General features: G+C 44.7%; 1 protein-coding gene across 2 annotated transcripts in view; it reads right to left on the bottom strand.

Annotated features, from left to right (window-relative positions):
• mpv17l (MPV17 mitochondrial membrane protein like) overlaps positions 1-18,254 on the bottom strand; it is a 163,168-nt gene extending 144,914 nt beyond the window's left edge. Inside the window, exons 1-4 of one of the 2 annotated variants that reach the window (XM_086000789.1) lie at positions 17,646-18,254; positions 16,334-16,404; positions 15,295-15,324; positions 11,481-15,203 (exon numbers count right to left, since the gene is read on the bottom strand). In XM_086000789.1, coding sequence (XP_085856915.1) covers positions 15,084-15,203; positions 15,295-15,324; positions 16,334-16,404; positions 17,646-17,952 — 528 coding nt within the window. In that variant the 5' untranslated portion in view covers positions 17,953-18,254 and the 3' untranslated portion in view covers positions 11,481-15,083. Of the gene's footprint in view, positions 1-11,480; positions 15,204-15,294; positions 15,325-16,333; positions 16,405-17,645 lie in introns of those variants that run through there. The other variant, XM_086000792.1, reaches the window with a different exon arrangement.
• Positions 18,255-24,227: the final 5,973 nt, after the last annotated feature.

The following is a 24,227-nucleotide window of genomic DNA, read 5'->3' as shown; positions in this document are numbered from 1 at the left end:
CGAAAGGTCATCGACCTGAAATGTTAACTCTGTTTCTTTCTCCACAGATGCTGTCCGAACTGCTGAGCATTTCCAGCATTTTCTGTTTTTATTGAAAGCGACTGATGGTTAAATGCCTGAAAAATGTTTAGCTTCTTACCGCAGTGCTGGAGAAAAGTCACTGGAGGAAGTTACTAAGGGGAGAATTTTTCAGGGGGTCAGCAGGCGCGTTTGGTGGCAGGCCAGGTAGGAAAAAATGTTTTTGACAGTGGATAGGGAACCTGCTGTGAACCCACTGCCACGCTAGTTTCCCAGATATCAGGTCTGTCAGTGCTGAACAGACCAGAGATCAAGCGGCGGGGAGAGGCAGCCTGTTAACGAGAATTTTGAGCTCACCATAACATTTTACAAGGTCGCCCACAGATTCCATGCTGCTCGGGGATCACATCAGATAAGCAGGTTGGGATTTGTGTCACCATGAAATGACCTCTTTATTTGACAGCTGCAAATGTGCGATAAAAGCTCCCATCTCACAGGTGTCCACTTTCCAAGCTCAGAAGCTGTTGCTTAATGCATTTGGAAGACAGATTGAGCTTTATGCAGGTTGCAAGTGTTTGGAGCAAACTCTGTATCCAGTGTCACCTCATTGGAACAACGTCTCTCACCATTGACAGATCGCTTCTGTCATCTCAACCTCACCTTCCATCTATTCCATCAGCATCGGTGCCCTTGAAACTATCTCACCTTGGCCCTCAGAATCCCACCACGATCAGCCCCAACACCAGCAGCACCAGGCACTCCAGCAGCACCAACAACAACACCAACCTTCTCCGCAATCAACTGATACTGCACAGGACACAGGGCATCAGCACCCGACGAAATTGTTGCCTGGGACGCCAGGAATGACCTCACCATGGCCAGATTTACTTCACTTGATGCTGTACACTCTGGCTGCCACATGAGGCATCAGGTTGGTACCACCTCAAGCCAACACCATAAAGCATCCCTACAATGCCCCAGCCATTCCTTTCACACTCATCACCATTGCAGGAGGTACCGTTATGTCTCACCATTCACTGCAACTCACTAAGCCACTTCCAAAGGTTCACGCAAATCTGTCCAAGAACGCACAGTGTGGAAAATAAAGATTTCAATGTTTGACAGCTCATTAACAGAAACTTCACATGAACATTGGCTAAAACACATAAGTGCCTGCCCTTGTGTGTTGTTAGTTGGTGTGATTAGACTAGAATGAGGGTGAGTGTGAGGGGTGGCTAGTGAGATGGGGATGTGATAATGTAGATAAAGAGGGATGGGTGGAGGTGCAAGGTAAGTTGGTGTCAGTAAGGATGTGCAGGAGTAGGGTAGCGAAAGCAGAGTGATGGGGATGTGATGAGTGGCACAGCAGGATGAGGTTGAGGGTGGCTTTGCAGTTATGTTTCGTGATCTACTGAGATCATTGAAAGGTTTATGCCACTGCAGCCTGGTCCTCCTGAAGACATCCCTGCTTGTGTCCTCCTGAGCAATGTGCAACCAGGCTGTGTTGGTCTCCTGGGGAGGTCCCTTCCGCCCATTGGAAGGGAAGAGAACCTCCCTGCGTGCTGTGATTCCCTCCATAAGCATATGGAGGGAGTCATGGGAGAGCCTGGGTGCAGCCATGCACCTTTGTGCAGTGCTTGTCAGTGTTTGCAGCACCTCAATGCTGCAGAGCACTGACAACACAAATGTCAAAATCAATTTGCGCATGGTCCCTTTAAGGAAACCGGCTGATGACGCATCATCAAATGACGTCATCAGACCTGCTTCCTTCAGTTGGCTGGGAAACGCGCTGGGTCGGCTTAACAAGCCCAATCAGGGGAAAATCATCTCACAGAGTGGGCTGGAGTGGGGTCAGAATCTGCCACCGACCCCGGCCGCACCGAACCCGCCGAGGTAGGGGAAATCGCGGCCTATGATTTTCACAGAGGGCTGAGACAAAAACACCTCTATTTCATTAGAAGTGTTTGAGGTCAGAATGAGTGCCTGACAATAGGTGAACGCTGACAGAATCAGAGAAGCTGCTTTAAGGAGTTGTTCCTAAAATGCTGCGCTTGGTAACGCCCGCTCACGATGTGTCATTAGTGCACAGAATCTTGCAGGTGTAGTTACTAGAATCCAGCCTCTAATGTGAACATAGGAGTGCAAGAATAGGAACAAGAGACTAGAGTAAGAAATAGTATGGTATTAGGTGGGGTCAGATTAAGAGAGAATACAAGAAGGTCTAAGACAGGTTTATAGTGCATGTGTGTAAATGCACTAAGTGTGGTAAATAAGGTTGGTGAGCTGCAGGTGCAAATAGCCACATGGGAATATCATGTCATGGCAATAATGGTGATCTGGCTCAAAAAGTGCAGGATTGGGTTTTAAATATTCCTGGATATAAGGGGCTGGATTTTACCAGCCCTGAGGAGGCAGGTTTGGAGGCGGGACAGCTGGGAAAGTCAAAAAGAATGGGAGCGGGTCCCGAACCCGCTCCCAACCTGCCTCCAACCAATTTTCCTGGGAGTCGGGTCCCCGATTTGCACAGGGACCCGACTCCTAGCGATGGGAAGAGGATTACAGCCACTTTTCCCAATTTTTTGACTGCTGCTGCGGGCTTCCCGACATCGGGGAACCCTGCCGGGGTAAGTGAGGCATGCTGTGGGTCTGTCGTTATGTTGGTGTTTGGCTGACAGCTGCAGAAGTGGTGTGAAGGATGTAATGGGACAATGGTTAGTATCAGAGGTAAGGAACTGTTGTGAAAGTAATTTTTAATGTGGTTAGATGTTTCTGCAGGTGACAAGCTGTGAAGTTTTTGTGTAGCCTCATCTCATCGGGAGAAGTGACAGATGGCTTCTGCAATCTCAGCTGCAGCTGCCATCTGTTTTATCCTAAGGTGAGAGTAATTGGAGAGCCTTGGTGCAAGGGCTCACCTGTGTACAGTGATTGTCAGTGTTTGACAGCACCTCAATGCTGTCAAACACTGACAATTCATCTGTCAAACAAGTGTGGTGCATATGCCTTTAAGAAAACCGACAGATGAAGCGTCATCAACTGACGTCATCTGACACCGGCTTTCCCTTAATTTGGCCGGCAAGCCTGCAGGGTGGGCTTAACAAGGCCAATCAGGGCAAAATAGCATCTGTTCATCAGACATCGCTAGGGGCGGGACTAGAACCCGGAAGGCAGCATTCCCGCCCCCAACTCGTCTCGGTAAGTAAAATCCAGCCCAAGGTGTTCAGGAAAGATAAGGAAGGAAAGAAAGGAGGTGGTGTGGCAGTATTGATTAAGGAGAATATTACAGTGCTGGAGAGAGAGGATGTCCTGGAAGGGTCAAGGGCAGAATCTATTTGGTTAGAGTTAAGAAATAATAGAGGTGCCATTACACTACTAAATGTATTCTATAGGTCACCAACTAGTGGGAAAGATATAGATGAGCAAATTTGCAGGGAAATTACAGAGAGGTGCAAGAACTATAGAGTAGTGATAATGGGGGACTTCAATTATCTTAATATAAACTGGGATAGTAATAGTGTAAAGGGCAGAGAGGGAGAAGAATTTCTGAAGTTTGTTCAGGAAAACTTTTTTGATCAGTACGTTTCCGGCCCAACAAGGAAGGAGGCATTGCTGGATCTGATTCTCGTGAATGAGATAGGTCAAGTGGAGCAAGTGTCAGTAGGGAAACATTTAGAAAACAGTGATCATAGTATCATAAGGTTTAGATTAACTATGGAAAAGGACAGGTTGCAATCTACAGTAAAAATACTTAATTGTAGGAAGGCAAATTTCAGTGAGTTGAGAACAGATCTGGCCCAGGTAAATTAGAATCAAAGATTGGCAGGCAAAACTGTAATTGAACAATGGGCTGCCTTTAAAGAGGAGATAGTTCGGGTACAGTCGAGGTACATTCCCACGACGGGGAAAGGTAGGGCAACTAAAGCTAGAGCTCCCTCAATGACAAAAGAGATAGAGTAAGATGAAGCAGAAAAAGAGCGTGTATGACAGATGTCAGGTTGAGAATACAAGTGAGAATCAGGCTGAATATTGAAAATTAAGAGGGGAAGTGAAAAAGAAAATAAGAGGGGCAAAGAGAGGGCATGAGAATAGATTGGCAGCTAACATAAAAGGGAATTCAAAAGTCTTCTATAGGCATATAAATAATAAATGGGTAGTAAGAGGGGTGGTGGGGGCGATTAGGGACCAAAAAGGAGACCTATGCATGGAGGCAGAGGGCATGGCTGAGGTACTAAATGAGAACTTTGCATCTGTCTTCATCAGGGAAGAAGATACTGCCAAAGTCATAGTGAAAGAGGAGGTAGTGGAGATACTGGATGAAATAAAAATTGATAAAAAGGAGGTACTAGAAAGGCTGGCTGTACTTAAGTAGACAAGTCACCAGGACCAGATGGGATGCATCCTAGGATGCTGAAGGAGGTTAAGGAGGTACTCGCCATAATCTTCCAATCCTCCTTGGATATGGGGGTGGTGTCAGAGGAGTGGAGAATTGCAAATGTTACACTCTTGTTCAAAAAAGGTTGTAAGGACAAATCCAGCATCTACAGGCAAGTCAGTTTAACCTCAATAATGGGGAAGCTTTTAGAAACGATAATCGGGGACAAAGTTAACAGTCACTTGGATAGGTGTGGATTCATTAAGGAAAGCCAGCACGGATTTGTTAAAGGCAAATCGTGTTTACTTAACTTGATCGAGTTTTTTGATGAGGCAACAGAGAGGGTTGTTGCTCTGTTTATGGACTTCCAAAAGGCGTTTGATAAAGTGCCACATAATAGGCTTGCCAGCAAAGTTGAAGCCCATGGAATAAAAGGGACAGTGGCAGCATGGATACGAAATTGGCTAAGTGACAGAAAACAGAGAGTAGTGGTGAACCGTTGTTTTTCGGACTGGAGGAAGGTATACAATGGTGTGCCCCAGGGGTCGGTACTAGGACCAATGCTTCTCTTGATATATATTAATGACTTGGACGTGGAAGTACAGGGCACAATTTCAAAATTTTCAGATGACACAAAACTTGGAAGTATTGTGAACAGTGAGGAGAATACTGAATTTAAATAAAGGAAACTACGATGGTATGAGGCACGAGTTGGCTAGGATGGATTGGGGAGCGTTACTTAAAGGGTTGAAGGTGGATAGGCAATGGCAAACATTTAAAGATTGCATGGATGAACTACAGAATTTGTTCATCCCTGTTTGGCATAAAAATAAAACAAAAAAGGTGACTCAACCGTGGCTAACAAGGGAAATTAGGGATAGCATAAGATCCAAGGAGAGGACATATAAATTGGCCAGAAAAAGCAGCAAACCTGAGGATTGGGAGCAGTTTCGGATTCAGCAAAGGAGGACAAAGGGATTAATTAATAGGGGGGAAATAGAATATAAGAGTAAGCTTTCAGGGAACATAAAAACTGACTGTAAAAGCTTCTAAAGATATGTGAAAAGAAAAAGATTGGTGAAGTCAAGTGTAGGTCCCTTGCAGTCAGAATCAGGGGAATTTATAATGGGGAACAAAGAAATGGCAGACCAATTAAATACATACTTTCGTTCTGTCTTCACAAAGGAGGACATAAATAACCTCCCAGAGATGTCGGGGAACATAGGGTCTAATGGGAGGGAGGAATTGAATGAAATCAGTATTTGTAGGGAAATGGTGTTGGGAAATTGACGGGATTGAAGGCCAATAAATCCCCAGGGCCTGATAATCTACATCCTAGGGTACTTAAGGAAGTGGCCCTAGAAATAGTAGATGCACTGCTGATCATCTTCCAACAGTCGATGGAATCTGGAACAGTACCCATGGATTGGAGGGTAGCTAATGTTACCCCACTATTCAAAAAAGCTGGTAGAGAGAAAACGGGGAATTACAGACCGGTAAGCCTGACATCGGTAGTGGGGAAAATGCTAGAGTCCATTATAAAAGATGTAATAGCAGAGCACTTGGAAAACAGTGACAGGATTGGACAAAGTCAACATGGATTTACAAAAGGTAAATCGTGCTTGACTAATCTACTGGAATTTTTTGAGGATGTAACTGGTAAAATAGATAAGGGAGAACCAGTGGATGTGGTGTATTTGGACTTTCAGAAGGCTTTCAATAAGGTCCCGCATAAGAGATTAGCGTGTAAAGTTAAGGCACATGGGATTGGGGGCAAGGTATTGACTTGGATAGAGAACTGGTTGGCAGACAGAAAGCAAAGAGTTGGAATAAACGGGTCTTTTTCCGAGTGGCAGGCAGTGACTAGTGGGGTACCGCAGGGATTGGTCCTTGGACCCCAGCTATTCACAATGTATATTAATGATCTAGACAAGGGAGCTAGATGTAATATCTCCAAATTTGCAGACGACACAAAGCTGGGTGGGCGTGTGTGCTGTGAGGAGGATGCCGAGAAACTCCACGATGATTTGGACAGGTTGGGTGACTGGGCAAAAGCATGGCAGATGCAATATAACATGGATAAATGTGAGGTTATCCACTTTGGTGGCTAAAACAGGAAGGCAGATTATTATCTGAATGGCAATAGATTGGGAGAAGGGGAAGTGCAACGAGACCTGGGTGTCCTTGTGCCCCAGTCGCTGAAGGTAAGCATGCAGGTGCAGCAGGTGGTTAAGAAGGCAAATGGTATGTTGGCCTTCGTAGCGAGAGGGTTTGAGTACAGGAACAAGGATGTCTTGCTGCAGTTGTACAGGGCCTTGGTGACACCACATCTTGAGTATTGTGTGCAGTTTTGGTCGCCTTATCTGAGGAAGGATGTTCTTGCCATGGAAGGAGTTCAGCGAAGATTCACCAGGCTGATACCTGGGATGGCAGGAATGACGTATGAGGAGACATTGGGACGGTTGTACTTGTACTCGCTGGAGTTTAGAAGAATGAGAGGGGATCTCATTGAAACTTATAAAATTCTGACAGGACTGGACAGACTAGATGCAGGAAGGATGTTCCCGATGGTCGGGGAGTCCAGAACCAGGGGTCACAGTCTAAGGATAAGGGGTAAGCCATTTAGGACAGAGATGAGGAGGAATTTCTTCACCCAGAGAGTGGTGAACCTGTGGAATTCTCTACCACAGAAGGCAGTAGAGGCCAATTCATTAAATATATTCAAGAAGGAGTTGGATATATTTCTTAAGGCTAAAGGGATTAAGGGGCATGGGAAGAAAGCAGGGGCCGGGTACTGAAATTGGATGATCAGCCATGATCGCATTGAATGGCGGAGCAGGTTCAAGGGGCCGAATGGCCTACTCCTGCTCCTATCTTCTATGTTTCTATGTTTAATGCTTATGTAGAGGAATGTCCATGTCATTCATATTCTTTGGAATGGGGATTTTGGGGGTCGAAAGTGCAAAGATTTTATTTTATAGATGTGCTCCTCCAAAGGTTCTCATGATGTGGAAATTTGTCAGTTCAAGGTTCTTTTAAAGGTGGTGCCTACAAAATCAGCAAGCAAAGCGCCAAGTAATAAAGCAATTTTCTTTAAACATCCAGTGATTCAAAATACAAAAGAGCTGATCTTTCTTGTTTTCTTACTCAAGTGTCAGCTGTGGCTCAGTGGGTAGCACTCTTGCCTCTGAGTCAGAAATGGTTGTGGGTTCAAATCCCACTCCAGGGACTTAAGCACATAAATCTAGGTGGACACTTCAGTGCAGTGCTGAGGGAGTGCTGCACTGTCGGATGTGATGTTAAACCGAGGCTCTATCAGGTGGACATAAAAGATCCCATGGCACAATTTTAGAGAAGGGAAGTTATCCCCTGTGTGCTGGCTAATATTTATCCCTCAATCAACATAACAAAAACAGATTATTTTGTCATTATCACATTGCTGTTTGTGGGAGCTTGCTGTGCGCAAATTGGCTGCCGTGTTTCCCACATTACAACAGTGACTACACTCCAAATAATACTTCTTTGGCTGTAAAGCGCTTTGAGACGTCCGGTGGTCGTGAAAGGCGCTATATAAAGGCAAGTCGTTCTTTTATTTTTTTCAAAGTAACTTTGCTCGAAGTGCTTTAGATTAGCATTTTTAAAAAATGTTTTGTGATGCAGTTGATTTAACCATGTACTCGCATAGCTTTCAGCTTCTTCATGAGGACCATGTGAGGAACTAAATGATAAGTATTATGAAAGTTGATAAAAGGAAAGTAAGTGGGTTTCGCCTGAGTCAAGATGAGTTGCAAATTGCTGACGGTGGTCTTCAAGACCATTTCTCAGCCTCTTGCCCAGAGCAGCTTTTAGGAATTCAGCATGAATACCATACATGTATTCTGCCTTACCATTATTAGTGAGGCAACACAGTATGAAATTTATTAAGGCCTTCCATCTGTGCAGTACATCCATTTTCCCAATCTGTACACAGGTGGATCCTTATTACAGCTTGAGTTGGAATCTGATGATACTCTTAGTTGTAAACAGGAAATGCGGGTAACATAGAGGTCCTGCTGAATTTAATGGCAGGGCCTAATGTGAATGTTTTTGTCTTCGTTTCCTGGCAGGTTGTTGGGCAGGTAGGCCTGCGGCACAAGGCCGCAGCCATGGAGTGGAGAGGAGGGTAGGAGGGAGGGAGAGATCGTGGCAGGGTGGGGTGGGAAGAGATCGCAAGTCAGGCTTCAATTGGGGGGCGGCTTTAGGTCACGGGGAGGGAGGTAGTTCATGGGGAGGGTGGCAGGTTAGCTTGAGGGGCTGGGGGGAAGAACTCCCACTCCCCTTGGTCCACAAGCAGTGCTGGAAAGGCACTTACCTGCTGGATCTGGCTGTTCTCACCTCCTTCCAACTGCCAGGTTTCCCGAGCCCTGGAAAACCCGGCCTGCAGCCAATTAACCTGGTACAATTTGAGGCACACAGCCTCATTAAAATATTTAAATTACTGACCCACCTCTTGAGAGCGGGTTAGTCGCCCATCCCCAAACCGTCTCCGTTAAAACTGGAAGTTGGAGGTGGGTTGGGGTCGTTATTCACATTTTTATAATTTTAACCTCTCTCTGCCCTTCTCCCACCCCCGTGGGGGGTTAAAATTCTCCCACGGTTTCTTGGAATCTCCGGTGCCAAAACTGCTTCTTTCTCTGCTGGCACACGCTGCTGGAGTTCTTCCAGTGTCATGGCACGGGTCAGTTCATCAGTGAATATCCACATGAATGACCAGGTTGTGCAGCATTGCAGCACACGGCAAAAAATATGAAGACATACGCTGCCTTATAATGTAAAGTTCTCCTTGAGTGATGAAGGCAATCAAAATTGCTGTTGAAAACACTGAACGTCTGCGCTATGTATGATCATACTGCACTTGATTATGACTATGTCCTGCTAGTGTTATTGACTTGTGTATTGCAGTCACAGGCTATGCTTTCAGAATGTAATACCCCAAAAGCGAACATTGCAGTCAGTTATTCCATTCAGACAGCTTAGATATATATACCTGACTGGCTAAGAATGAAGGAGCCATTTGTTAACCTTGAAAATTTTACATTCATCTGGACTGTAGGATCTTTTTCTGAGCATTGTAGACCACATAAACATTGAGAGAAAAGATGCTCTTGTAACCAACATATGGGCCGCGATTTTGCCGGAGCTCAGAGGGCGGGTTTGGAGGCAGGTCCGCTGTCAAAATTGAAATGATTGACAACGGGTTGGGAGCCCACTCCCAACCTACCTCCATGTAAATTTCCAAAGTGTCGGGTCTGTGATTGCAGAACAGACCCGACACCAAGCGGCGGGGGAGGCATTTAAGATGGTTAAATGCTTGTTAAATGCTTGGTAACAACTATTTTACCAGCCTATCTCTATTTTAGCACATTTTTAACAAGGTTCATGTCGTTCGGAGATCACGTCAGGTAAGTAGGTCGGGAGTTCAATCGAGCTGAATAGTTCACGGCTGCAAATGTAGTATAAAAGCTAACATTTCACATCTGTTCACTTTCTAATGTCAGAAGTTGCTGATTTCAGGACTTGGAAGACACATTTGATCTTTATTGAGGCTGTACGTGTGTGGTGTAAACTCTATATCCACTGTCACCCCCTTGGAATAACCTCTCTCCCCATTGACAGATTGCTTCTAACACCTCATCCTCACCTGCCATATATAACAGCAGAATGGGAACGATTTATACTCGCTCACCCTTGTCCTCAGAATCTGATCACGATCAGCCGCAGCAGCAGCAGAACCAGGCACACCAGCAGCACCACCAATGAGCCCCAACCTTCTCCTCAACCACCTACTGCTACACAGGGCAGAGGGCATCAGCGCAGGGCTGCACCGTGTTTACAGGCAGAGAATGAGCTTTCTTAACATGACTGAGCAGCAGTGCCAAAGGAGGCTGAGACTATCATGGCAGGTAGACACAGACATTTGCACAATGCTCGATCAAGACCTGCAGCCCAGAGGAGCGGGTGGACACTCCTTACCAGTGGCTGTCAAAGTCACCACCGCCCTCAACTTCTTTGCATCAGGCTCCTTCCAGGGATCTGCAACAGACGTTAGCAGCATCTCACAATTGGCCGGCCACAGGTGCATCACGCAGGTCACCGATGCCTTCTTTGACAAGTCCGCCAATTACATCCACTTTTCCACTGATGAAGTCAGTGTTACCAAGCGGGCGCTCAGCTTTGTCAATCTGGCTGGCTTCCCACGGGTGCAGGGCATCATCAACTGCACATGTGGCCATCAGGGCACCCCATCAGAACCCAGCAGTATTTGTCAACCGCAAGGGCTTACACTCCCTTAACATGCAGCTGGTGTGCAACCATAGGAAGAGCATCATGCATGTGTGCGCCAAGTTCCCTGGCAGCTGCCATGACTCTTACATCCTGCGCCAGTCCACTGTCCCTCAGCTCTTCGCACCACCAAATGGACTTTCTGGCTGGCTCCTTGGAGACAAGGGCTATCTCCTGAAGACGTCGCTAATGGCACCTTTGAGGAGGTCATCAAACAAGTCTGAGGAGCGTGATAATCAAAGCCAAATTTCCACCAGAAGTCTCATAGAGCAAACAATAGGGTTGCTCAAAATGCGGTTCAGATGCTTGGACAGATGTGGTGGAGCCCTTCAGTACGCACCAGCCAGGGTCTCAAGAATCGTCGTTGTCTGCTGTGCCCTGCACAACATGGCACTGCCGCGAGGATTAGCTTTGCATGAGGCACAAGGCACAGAGCGCACAGCCTCTTCAGAGGAGGAGGAGGAGCAGAATGAGGTTCAGCATGAGGAACACCTGGAGGAGGCGGCTGTTCCAATGCGATCAGAATGCGAGCACATTGCTGCCCATGATGCCAGAATCAATGCCAGATTCATCTAACTTTATGCAGCACAGACATGTGGCTGCCACATGCGCATGAAGGTTAGCATCACCCCACTTCAACACCATAGAGCATCTCTACAATGAACTGTGCATTCCTTGCACTGTCACCGCCATTGCTGGACATAAAAAGCGTCCTTACCCTTCACTCTGCCACTTGCAATTGTGAGCACACATATGGCAATGAATGCAAACATTCAGAAAAAATTAATTTATTACAACAAAGTAAAAGAACAGAAACTTAACATTCATTTATAGCAAATCACCCAAGTGACTACCCTTGTGACTATTTATGTCGGATCTTTCTTTTACGCGTGCTTCTACGTGGTGCTACCCCTGTGGCTTCAGCAGATGTAGAGGCAGCCTGCTCACTTCCCTACTGCGCCTGCTTAGATGCCTTTGGTGGTCGTCCTCTGGGTTTTGGAGTCTGTGATGGCCCTGCCAAAGTCTGCTCCTCCTGTGGCTGTGCAGGGGCAGACTCAGCCATCACTGTCTGGGGAGGCATCTGGGGCTCTGACTGAGGGGTTGGCAAGGGGGGAGAAATTTGATCGCTTGGAGAGGAGCCCCCACATCCATGTCCCCTCCCACCATCATCCCTCTCATGGGCCACCCGCATTTCTCTGCTAGCAAGTAGATGGAAAGCACCTTGCTGCACATCAGTGGGGCCATGAGGATCCATGTCTATACTGACATTCCTCATAACAAGGACGTCCATGAACCTTTGGTTTCTCTCCTCAATAGATGCCCATCTATCCTCCATCAATGACCATCTATTTAAAAGTACGGTAGCATAGTGCCAAGGGATGTTGGGGTAAGGATGTGCAGGAGTAGGGTTGGCAATGCAGAGTGATGGGGATGTGATAACAGGCACAGCAGAATGAAGGTAAGTGTGCTTTTATACTCAATTTTCCTGAACGCAGAAGATCATTAAACCTCTTTCTACATTGCACCCAGGTGCAAACAAACACACACCTTGTAGTGACCTCCTCAGCTATTTGCAGCCAGCTGCCTTTGTCTGCTGAGGAGGTCTCCTCCTTCCAACCCCAGGGAATAGAACCTCCCTGCATCCTCTGACTCCCTCCACAAGAACATGGAGGGAGTCATCATTGAAACGTGGCACAGCCCTTTGTCTATCTGCAGTCATTGTTGCCTGAACCAGCACTCAAGAGCATTAAATCAGAATTGAAAGCAAATGGGGACATGGCCCCTTTAAATATACCGGCAACAAATGCGTCATCAGGTGACGTCACCAGACCTGCACCTTGTAATTGAGCCAGGTAATGCGCAGGGCGGGTTTAAAAAGCCCAATTAACGTAAAATCCTTTTCGCAGAGCAGCTGGAGCTGGGAGCGGGACTGAGGCCTGCCAACGACCTCTCCCACCGCGATCCCACCTCTGATGGTGAAATCGCGGCCATGGTGATAGTGACTTTATTGCTATATGAATACGATTAACAACATTCAGGCTGGCAATGGCATAAATGCATTGCTGTCTCTCTCTGACTCTTTCTTTGCATATTTGCAGAAATGTATTCGGCTTTCACCCTTCTGGAACAGTGCAACAGTAATGAAGAATATAATGGCACTAAAGAGTGACAAATCCCCAGGACCAGATGGTTTCCATCCCAGGGTTTAAAGGAAGTAGGTGAGCACATTGTAGATGCCCTAACAATAATCTTCCAAAGTTCTCTAGATTCAAGAACCGTCCCTTTAGATAAGAAAATTGCGCCTGTCACTCCGCTATTTAAGAATGGCGAGAAAGGGAAACCAGGGAATTATAGACCAGTTAGCCTAACAACCGTTGTCAGGAAATTGCTAGAGTTTATAATGAAGGATCGGGTGACTAAACACCTCAAAAAATTTCAGTTGATCAGAGACAGCAAGCATGGATTTGTGAAAGGTAGGTCATGCCTGACAAACCTGATTGAATTTTTTGAAGAGGTGACTAAAGTAGTGGACAGGGGAATGTCTATGGTTATTTATATGGACTTCCAGAAGGCATTTGGTACCTGGTTAGGAAATTGGCTGAGCGACAGGAGACAGAGAGTAGGGATAATGGGTAGGTATTCAAATTGACAGGATGTGACTAGTGGTGTCCTGCATTCACAATATTTATTAATGACTTAGATGATGGCATAGAAAGTCATATATCCAAATTTGCCAATGACACAAAGATAGGTGGCATTGTAAACAGTGTAGATGAAGGCATAAAATTACAAAGGGATATTGATAGATTACGTGAATGGGCAAAACTGTGGCAAATGGATTTCAATGAAAGCAAATGTGAGCTCATCTACTTTGGACCTAAAAAGGACAGAACAAGGCATTTTCTAAATGGTGAAAAGCTAAAAACAGTGGATGTCCAAAGAGACTTGGGGGTGCAGGTACATAGATCATTAAAATGTAATGAACAGGTGCAGGAAATAATCAAAAAGGCTAATGGAATGCTGGCCTTTATAGCTAGGGAACTAGAGTACAAGGAGGTAGAAGTTATGCTGCAGCTGTACAAAACCCTGGTTAGACCACACCTGGCGTTCTGTGAGCAGTTCTGGGCACCACACCTTAGGAAAGACATATTGGCCTTGGAGGGAGTGCAGCGTAGGTTTACCAGAATGGTACCCGGACTTCAAGGGTTAAGTTACGAGGAGAGATTACACAAATTAGGGTTGTATTCCCTACAACTTAAAAGGTTAAGGGGTGATCTGATTGAAGTTTTCAGGATATTAAGGGGAACATATAGGGTAGATAGAGAGAAACTATTTCCGCTGGTTGGGGATTCTAGGACTAGGGGGTATAGTCTAAAAATTAGAGCCAGACCTTTCAGGAGTGAAATTAGGAAACACTTCTACACACAAAGGGTGGTAGAAGTTTGGAACTCTCTTCCACAAATGGCAATTGATGCTAGATCAATTGTTAATTTTAAATCTGAGATTGATAGCTTTTTGTTAACCAAAGGTATTAAGGGATATTGGCCAAAGGCGGGTATATGGAGTTAGATCGAAGATCAGCCATGATCTCACTGAATGGTGGAACAGGCTTGAGGGGCTGAATGGCCTACTCCTGTTCCTCTGTTCCTATCCATCACCTCTTGAATATAGGTAGATGTGATATCCTGTTTAATCCTCAGAAATCCCCTCCTAATATTTGGAATAAGCCGATAGCCTGAAGGTTAATGGCTGATGTCATCTGTATAACTGCAGCTAAAGCAATTGGAATCACAGATGAACTCGGTGAACATTTTTCACCATTGCACATACCTCCAACAAAGGCAGCACAGAAAGCTGCACTCTTAAGTCTAGATAGAACATTTGGTCCCATAGATCCTCTCTCAAAGGATTCCTCCTGTCATCCCTTTCATCCTGTTCCTCATGTGAAATAATAATAGTTGCTGTGATTAGTGCAAATATTTGCTCCCTTGTCAGGAATGCTTTACTCCACCAGTATGGCCCAAGTGTGACTTTTGATTATAAAATGAATATGTTACATAACTATTTAGAAATTCCAGCATGGCTAAAGCTAATTAGATCTGTGCTTGAATAATTGGTTAGCTGCTGTTTTAGTCCATCAATGTAAAGCCCTTAATTCCCTGTTAAACACTTGTTGGGACTTGTGAACTGGTGTAACTAACACCCAAAAGCATGATTACACCTAAACTGTCAGTTTACACATGGTAACAAATCGGCATTAACACTGGTGTGAGGCAGAATATCAGCCCATTTATTTCAGGAAAAAATGTTTTTAAGAATTATCCTAACTATTCTTAGACTGTGGATTCTCGTCTATATTAAATAATTCAGATTTCTATCCTGCAGGGCCATCTCCATGCTGCCGTAAATGGGAGACAAAAATGATCCACACAAAACCGCAGCAGCCAACATAGGCCATCCTGAAGAATACAGGTACCAGTCTATAGTTGGTTATCTGTGAGGAGACATAAATTCACCACAACTATATAAATTAGGAGAAAAATGGAAAATGAATATCAAACACTTTGGTTGCAACAAAAACGTACCTGTACCAAAGGCCAATATATCACAGCCGCCTAAAAACAAAACACAGGTTGATATATGAATTAATAAATGGCAGTTTATATCTGTAGTGAATCCATTTTCTGATTTTACCAGTAGACTTGGATTAATGGCAACTGATAGACAGTCCTTTTTGAAAATGACTATGCCTCCTCTGATTCCTTAATTCCAAGTCCCATTCAACTCAAAAGGGGTGATTTTATGAATGGACAGTTTTAAAATTAAAAGAGGCAAAATCATGGACAATGCACCCGCAATTTTCTGATTGTGCAACCAGCAGGTTGGGTTCCCCATTCGTAGCGCGCATTTGTAAAATTGGCCCTATGTTGTTTTGGAACCATTTCTCACTTTAAAACCAGGTGAGACAGTGGGAAAGAGTCGCAGGAGATTGCTTCTGATGAAATGTTAATGCGGAGACTGAAGAATATGGCATTTAAAGCAATAAATAAGACAGAAACTATCTTGCAGTATTTGACAGTCTTATCATACTGCAGTACAATATGTTTCCGAATGAATTGAAACATCTTCCATTTTTGATTCACCACACAGCGAATTCCAAACCTCAGCTGTGACTCCCTGCAGGGAGGGAAGGGAAACAGGAATTGACCAGTCACTCCTGTTAGAATTGCAAAATTGTAATTGGTATTGGTAGTTGACTAGAAACAGGTCGCCTATGCATTGTCCCACATGGTGGCACTGGCATGTGACATGGGGAGGCTTCAGGAAAGAGGAAAAGTACAGTCAATTAGTAAAGTGGCAAGTAGGAAAATGTCATAAAAGTGATGCGTGAAGCTAAAATTTATTTGATATCCAAATTGAACCAAAGTAACATCAGTTTTTTTTTGAAGCAACTCCACTTTGGCCTTGTACTCTAATTTTATTTACGTACTGGCCTTACTAGTGGCCTCAATTTTCAGCCAAACTATATAGCAACAGCACTTGAAGAGTAAGGAAAAGATACTTGTGGGGTTCCGTTTAACCGACAAATATACCAAGGGTAACCTTCAGGTTTTTTTTTCTTACCTTATAGGTGTTCCAGAATTTTTCTTTCCAGACTGTAAAAATATCTTGCTTCCCTTCCAGTGCACTCATACCTAAACAAAATTGTAGTTGGACAAGAATAAAGAACAACTCCACAGACAGAATGTAGTATCCTCCTACATTACTTTGGAAATGTTGCCCATTATGTTCTGTGTTACACTGGCGCACCCAGTTACCTAACCTTGGCTCTCGCCTCAGTTACCATAGTGATCTTTGGCTCCATTTGTGCTCGCGTGTATTTGTGTTGACTGCTCTACCTCTGGTATTAATATTAACAGCCAATTAAATGATTTACAAGATCAGCTTTCTGTTCCTATTTCATAAAGGGACAAAATGCTGAGTAAAGTGAAACTCTTTTAAAAACTAAATGCTGGGGTTCTTCACTACAGTCAGTAAGTAAGTAGGAGGTTCCTTTGCATTTCCCCTCTTACTATATCCAAACTCCAATGCTGCAATATAAATATTGGTTAAAGTATTGGCTTTACTGGCCGTTTTCATCCAAAATTATGACAGTACTTGGAACAAGAAGGGGAAAGACATACTGCCCCGAAAGGATTATGTGCTTTCACTAATCTGCTGCTTAGAGGCTCCAGTTTTACTTTAGAGATTTCGGTGTTAGAAAGTTAAGGAACATTAGCACATTGAGCGGAACCATTTCTATCAGAAAGTTTTCCACAGTCATTTACACTTTCAATACAAACGCTAACTTAGATGGTCCGGTTAACAGATACAGACACATATACAGATACATATACACTCCAGGGCAGTGCTGAGGGAGTGCTGCACTGTAGGAGGTCCCATCTTTCGGATGAGACGTTAAACCGAGGCTCCGTTTGCTCTCTCAGGTGGATGTCAAAGATCCCATGGCACTATTTCAAAGAGAAGAGGCGTTCTCCCGGTGTCCAGGCCAATATTTATCCCTCAACCAATGTAACAAAAAAACAGATGATCTGGTCATTATCACATTGCTGTGCGTGGGAGCTTGCTGTGCGCAAATTGGCTGCAGCGTTTTCCACATTACAACAGTGACTACACTCCAAAAGTGCTTCATTGGCTGTAAAGCGCTTTGAGACGTCGGGTGGTCGTGAAAGGCGCGCGATATAAATGCAGGTTTTTTTTAGTACTCAATTTTAGCTTCATTCCGGATTAAATGGCCCATTCAAAGTCTGGTGGAAAACGGCCGTGTCCATCTAGTCACTTTCACACAGCTTGTGTCCGGGACCCTCTCCCAGGCTGGGTACTATCTGCCCATACCCGAGGCACTGCTGATGGTGCCTGGGCTGATGCCACCTACCTATGTAAAAGGCACTGATGCCGGTGGGAGACACCACCAGCTGGTCACACACCACCTTCCGCAGGATCGTGCCCGCTGTTGCCCCGGGGAACACGGTCTCCATAACCTTCAACCACAGGTAGGTGAAATTTCCGTGAAAAATTAGTGCCAGAACGGCGACATTTCTCGTCTGTTTAAAGTTGACTTTTTCTTTCTTTAAAAGGTTCTGCTGGGCCAGATCCCCCGCCGCGAATATACAGCTGTAAAGAGCGACATTGGAGAGCCAGGGAAAACGCCTGGCTTTGGAGAGCAGAACTTTCCACATCATCTTCTGATCTTCAGCAAGACAGCGGACTCGCTGGAAACACTGGGCGGCATCTGTGGCGAGAGAGAGAGTTAACAACGTTTCAGGTCGTCAGAACTCTCCTTGTTAATGGTCACAGTCCAGTCACAGGTGACCCGGGTGTCTAAGCTCCAAACCGAGTCATGCAGATACTGCCCGGCGCAAGACGCCTTCAGGTGGTTTTGTGGAGCTGATCCAACCGGTTACTGCTTTACTTAACCCGAGTTATTGTCAAACGGATCCATTAATAGATGTCCATGGTTACCAAACTCTTCTCCCTTCCCCCAGGTGCACTTTTCACCCAGTGATGCGCAGGCTTTAAGCACAGAGCGATGTGAGAGCTGGATGAAGCTGTTAAACAACGGGAAGTTGGCGAGAGAGGGAATTCAGCGCAGAGGGGGAAGTGCTAAGTAATAAGTAAATATATAAATAATCAGAATAATTGATTAGATCTAAGAGGATAAAATTTAAATGAACAAAGTAGAGGATACCAACATTAAAGGGATTCAAATTGCAATAAATAAAAATCTGGTGTACATAAATAATAAATAGGAGTTACAGGATACTAAACTAAAAACATCTATATAACATACAGGCCCGGTGAGTAATGACAATAAACTGTCAGCGCTCGCCATCATTACCCCTCTGAAACTGACCGTAACTTCAGGGTTAAGCGCCTGTACATCTAAACACGCAAATCCTGAATTTCTGGTCAATTATTTGCTGCTCCGACACTGTGGACTCCCCCCACCCCAGCCTCCCATAGCCAGCGATCAGTGAAATCAGTGGAACTGACGAAAACTTGAGCATTTCCGTGCTAATATCGCTGTTAAATATCCCATTAAATGTTAGACCTTGTTGGAATAGGTGTAACTGGGGTATAAACAGCATATTGACTGGTAAACAACCATTCTGGCCTTGTAAAATTAATTTTCTTATTTGTGGAATGTCACATTTCTCCATTATGAACAAAATTACAATTTAAAAAAGAATTAAAGTTTGTTCATGATATTTCAGCATCTACCTTATTCCCATGTGAAAGTCACAATCTTTATTTCACTCTCTGTAACATTTTTAAAAAGCAAGGATAAAGGCTACTTTTTATTTCCTGGTTTGCTGTTTGTGAGAATTCTTCAATGTGATTGGTTGCTTAGACAGCTTGTTGATGTCACTGCAGCATCACCATAGGAATCCCCTACTCACAGTGCTACAATCAATTACAGGTTGAGAAACCTCAGGTTTTCGCCACAGAGATTGAGAGATCTCTATGGGCAGCTTTCTTTGAGGTCAGCAGCAAGCACCTTTGCTTCACCACTGACCGCAAATTACGGGCCATAATGTAAGTAGATAGACTTTTAAGAAAAATGATGGAACAGCTGAGACCCGTTGCCTGCACGTCATGCGTCCTGGATAATCACATGTGCAGAAAATGTCTCCAGTTGCCCAAACTCAAGCTCAGAGTTTCTGAGCTTGAGGAGTGGCTGGAGTCATTGCAGGGCATACGGGAGAATGAGAATTTCCTGGAACGCATGTTTCAGGAAGTGGTCACACTGCAGCTACAGAGAGTTCAGGAGAATAGTAAGTTAGTGGCCATCTGAAAGGGTAGGAAGAGGCAGGCAGTGCAGGCATCCTCCAGGAGTGTGGTACTCTCAAACCAGTTTTCAGTGCTGAATACCGGTGAGGATGACGACACCTCAGAGGAGCACAGTCTAGAGCTTATCCACGGCACCATGGGGCAAAAGACTGCACAGGAAGGCACAGCAAAGTGTAGAAATGCAGCTGTCATAGGGGATTCTATAGTCAGGGGGATAGACAGGAGTCAACATGAGTCTTGCATGGTGTGTTGCCTCCCTGGTGGCAGAGTAAAGGACATCACTGAATGGGTGTGGGGGTGAGGGGAACAGCTAAAAGTTGTGGCCCATGTTGAAACCAATGACATAGTTAAGAAAAGGGTTAAGGTCCTACAGAGTTTCAGGAGCTAGGGTGGAAGTTAAAGGGCAGGACCTTAAATATGCCACGTGTTCGTGAGTATAGGAGCAGTAAGATAAAACAGGTTAATACGTGGCTGGAGAAATGGTGCATGAGGGAGGGTTTCAGATTCCTGGGGCATTGGGACATTTTTCTGGGGCAGGAGGTACCTGTACAAAATGGATGGGTTGCACCTCAACAGAACTGTGACCAATGCCCTCGCAGCGAGGTTAACTAGTGCCGTAGAGGAGGGTTTAAACTAATTGGGCATGGGAAGGGGCACCAGGATGAAGCGTTAACGAGGAGATACAAGGTGCACAGAGGAGTGGGAGAGACAAACCGCATTAAAATAAAGAGTAGTTCAGAACTAGGAGGGATCAGACAGTAGGGAAATGCGAGACAGACTAAGATGGGTTTACAGTGCATGTGCGTTAATGCACGGAGCTTGGTAAATAGGTTGGTGAGCTGCAAGCATAAGTAGCCACATTATATTATAATATAGTGGCAATAACGGAGACCTGGCTCAAACAAGTGGAGGAATGGGCGCTTAATATTCCTGGCTACAATGTATTCAGGAAAGAGAGGGAAGGACAAAAAAGGAGATGCAATATTGATCAAAGATACTGTTACAACACTAGAAAGGGATGATGTACTTGAGGGTTCAAAATGAATCTATTTGGTTCGAATTAAGGAACAATACAGCAGCTATTACACTGCTGGGTATATACTATAGACCACCAAATAGTGGAAGGAGCTAGAGGAACAAATTTGCAGGCAAATTGCAGAAAGATACAAGAACTTTAGAGTAGTGATAACGGGGGGCTTCAATTATCCTAATATAGACTGGGAAAATAACAGTGTAAAGGGCAAAGAGAAGGAGGAAATCCTGAAAGGTGTATGAGAGAACTTTCCTGATCAGTATACAGCCCAACGAGGAAGGAAGCAGTGCTGGATCTAGCTCTGGGGAGTCAAGTGGGGCAAGTGGAACATGTTTCAGTGGGAGAGCATTTGGGAAACAGTGACCATAATATCATTAGGTTTAGAGTAGTTATGAAAAAGGACAAGGAAAAATCAAATGTGAAAATAGTCAATTTGGAGGAGGGTTAATTTCAGTGAGTTGAAAAGAGATCGGTGGATTGGAATCAAAGATTGGCAGGTAAAACAGTAAATGAGCAATAGGAGGCCTTCAAAGAGGAGGTAGTTCGGGTACAGACTAGACACATTCCCACGAGGGGGAAAGGAAGCGCATCCAAAGCTAGATGACAAAAAATATAGAGATTAAAATTAAATAGAAAAAGGAAGCTTATGATAAATGTCAAGTTCATAATTCAGTAAAGAACCAAGCTGAATACAAAAAATACAGGGGGGAGAATGAAAAAGGAAATAAGAGGGACAAAGAGAGTGTGTGAAAATCGATTAGCGGATAACATAAAAGGAACTCAAAAGTACTTTGCATCTGTCTTCACTAAAGAAGGGGATGTTGCCAATGCCAGAGTAAAGAGGAGGTAGTAGAGAAATTGGATAGGATAAAAATTGATAAAGAAGCACTCAAAAGGTTGGCAGTGCTCAAAGTAAAAAGTCACCCAGTCCGGATGGGATGCATCCTAGGTTGCTGAGGGAAGTAAGGGTGAAAATTATGGAGGCTCTGACCACACTCTTCCAATTCTCCTTAGATATGGGAGTGGTGCCAGAGGACTGGAAGATTGCAAATGTTACACACTGCTCAAAAAAGGGGAGCGGAAAACCTTGGCATCTACATGCCATTCAGCCTAATGTTGGTGGTGGGGAAACTTTAAGAGACATTAATTTTTTTAAATTTGTTCATGGGATGTGGGTGTCGTTGGCAAGGCCAGCATTTATTACACATCCCTAATTGCCCTTGAGAAGGTGGTGGTGAGCCGCCTTCTTGAACCGCTGCAGTCCGTGAGGTGAAGGTACTCCCGCAGTGCTGTTAGGGAGCGAGTTCCAGGATTTTGACCCAGCGATGATGAAGGGATGGCGATATATTTCCAAGTCGGGATGGTGTGTGACTTGGGGAGGAACTTGGAGGTGGTAGTGTTTCCATGCGTCTGCTGCTCTTGTCCTTCTAGGTGGAAGAGGTCGCGGGTTTGGGAAGTGCTGCCGAAGAACCCTTGGTGAGTTGCTGCAGTGCATCTTGTAGATGGTACACACTGCAGCCATGGTACGCCAGAGGTGGAGGGAGTGAATGTTTAAGGTGGTGGATAGGGTGCCAATCAAGCTGGCTTCTTTGCCTTGGATGGTTTCAAGCTTTTTGAGTGTTGTTGGAGCTGCACTCATCCAGGCAAGTGGAGAGTATTCCATCACACTCCTGACTTGTGCCTTGTAGATGGTAGAAAAGCTTTGAGGAGTCACGAGGTAAGCCACTCGCCGCAGAATACCCAGCCTCTGACCTGCTCTTGTAGCCACTATATTTATGTGGCTGGTCCATTTAAGTTTCTGGTCAATGGTGACCCCCAGGATGTTAATGATGGAGGATTCAACGATGGTAATGCCATTGACTGTGAAGGAGAGGTGATTAGGCTTTCTCTTGTTGGAGATGGTCACTGCTTGCCACTTGTGTGGAGGGAAACTTATCAGCCCAAGCCTGGACGTTGTCCAAGTCTTGCTACATGCAAGCACGGACTGCTTCATTTTCTGAGGAATTGCAAATGGGACTGAAAACTGTGCAATCATCAGCAAACATCCCCACTCTGACCTTATGAAGGGAAGGTCATTGATGAAGCAGCTGAAGATGGTTGGGCCTAGGACACTGCCCTGAGGAACTCCTGCAGCAATACCCTGGGGCTGAGATGATTGCCCTCCAACAACCACAACCACCTTCCTTTGTGCTAGGTATGACTCCAGCCAGTGGAGAGTTTTCCCCCTAATTCCCATTGACTTCAATTTTACTAGGGCTTCTTGGTGCCACACTCAGTCAAATGCTTCCTTAATGTCAAGGGTTGTCACTCTCACCTCACCTCTGGAATTCAGCTCTTTTGTCCCTGTTTCAACCAAAGCTGTAATGACCTCTGGAGCCGAGTGGTCCTGATGGAACCCAAACAGAGCATTGGTGAGCAGGTTATTGGTAAGTGCTGCTTGATAGTACTGTCAATGACACCTTCTATCACTTTGCTGATGATTGAGTGTAGATTGATGGGGTGGTAATTGGCTGGATTGACTTTGTCCTGCTTTTTGTGGACAGGACATACTGGGGCAATTTTCCACTTTCTCTGGGAAATGCCAGTGTTGTAGCTTTACTTGAACAGCTTGGCTAGGGGCGCGGCTAGTTCTGGAGCCCAAGTCTACAGCACGACAGCCGGGATGTTGTTGACGCCCACAGCCTTTGCTGTATCCAGTGCGCTCAGCTGTTTCTTGAAATCACGTGGAGTGAGTCGAATTGGCTGAAGACTGGCTTCTGTGATGGTGGGGACCTCAGGTGGAGGCCAAGGTGGATCATCCACTCGGCACTTCTGGCTGAAGCTGGGTGTGAACGCTTCAACCTTGTCTTTTGCACTCACGTGCTGGGCTCCGCCGTCATTGAACATCCCGTTCACGGAGCCTCCTCCTCTATTAAAGTGATCTAATACCTTATTGGATCACTGGTGATCAATACTTTGCATTTTGTAATAGTGATCATTAATATTTGATTAACATTTTGTCAACATTTAAATTCAAATTTTAAATAAAATCAGCTTTAATAAAAGTACACCAAACATTTTTCTGTGCAAATGAAAGAGAAGCGCCTTCTCTTCCCCCTCCATTTGTTCCTTCTGTCATAATTATAAAACACAGTATCCTAGAATTATTAAGATGACTTGTGGTCAACACATAGTTGTTTAAACTGAAATTAAAATATTAAAAAAGCTTTAGCTACTAGCAGTAGTACTTTATCAGTGTTATGTTTTAATGAACAACAGTAATGTTGAATCGTGACTAATTCAAGGCTTGTCTGCCTAAAATAGCTATGCTTGAAACGGAATTATTACAAACTGCAGGCAGATGAGTATTGCAGATCAAAATCATTTCACACAAGTTTTTCTTTAAACTGACACAATTGGAAAAACTTGCTTGATTCTCCTAATATTTACAATCTACGAGGTAGCGTGTGTTGGACTGGGTCTTATTCTCTGTGTTTCCCCAATTCCAGCATAAAAGATGTTGGCATCCATTTTAAATAGTGTAATATAGTTGATACAATTTAAACTGCAACTGCAATGGCAGCTGGGTGGTTTGGCTTGCTCCCAAATTTCTGGCAATGTTGCTCTAGACTAGCCACTAGGTGGCACATGAGT

The sequence above is a fragment of the Somniosus microcephalus genome, chromosome 11 (assembly GCF_052327205.1).
Source record: "Somniosus microcephalus isolate GS21.2 chromosome 11, FLI_Smic_1.0, whole genome shotgun sequence".
Classification (NCBI taxonomy): domain Eukaryota; kingdom Metazoa; phylum Chordata; class Chondrichthyes; order Squaliformes; family Somniosidae; genus Somniosus; species Somniosus microcephalus.
The sequence above is the reverse complement of the archived record's forward strand: the minus strand, read 5'-3'. Positions and strand labels throughout refer to the sequence as shown.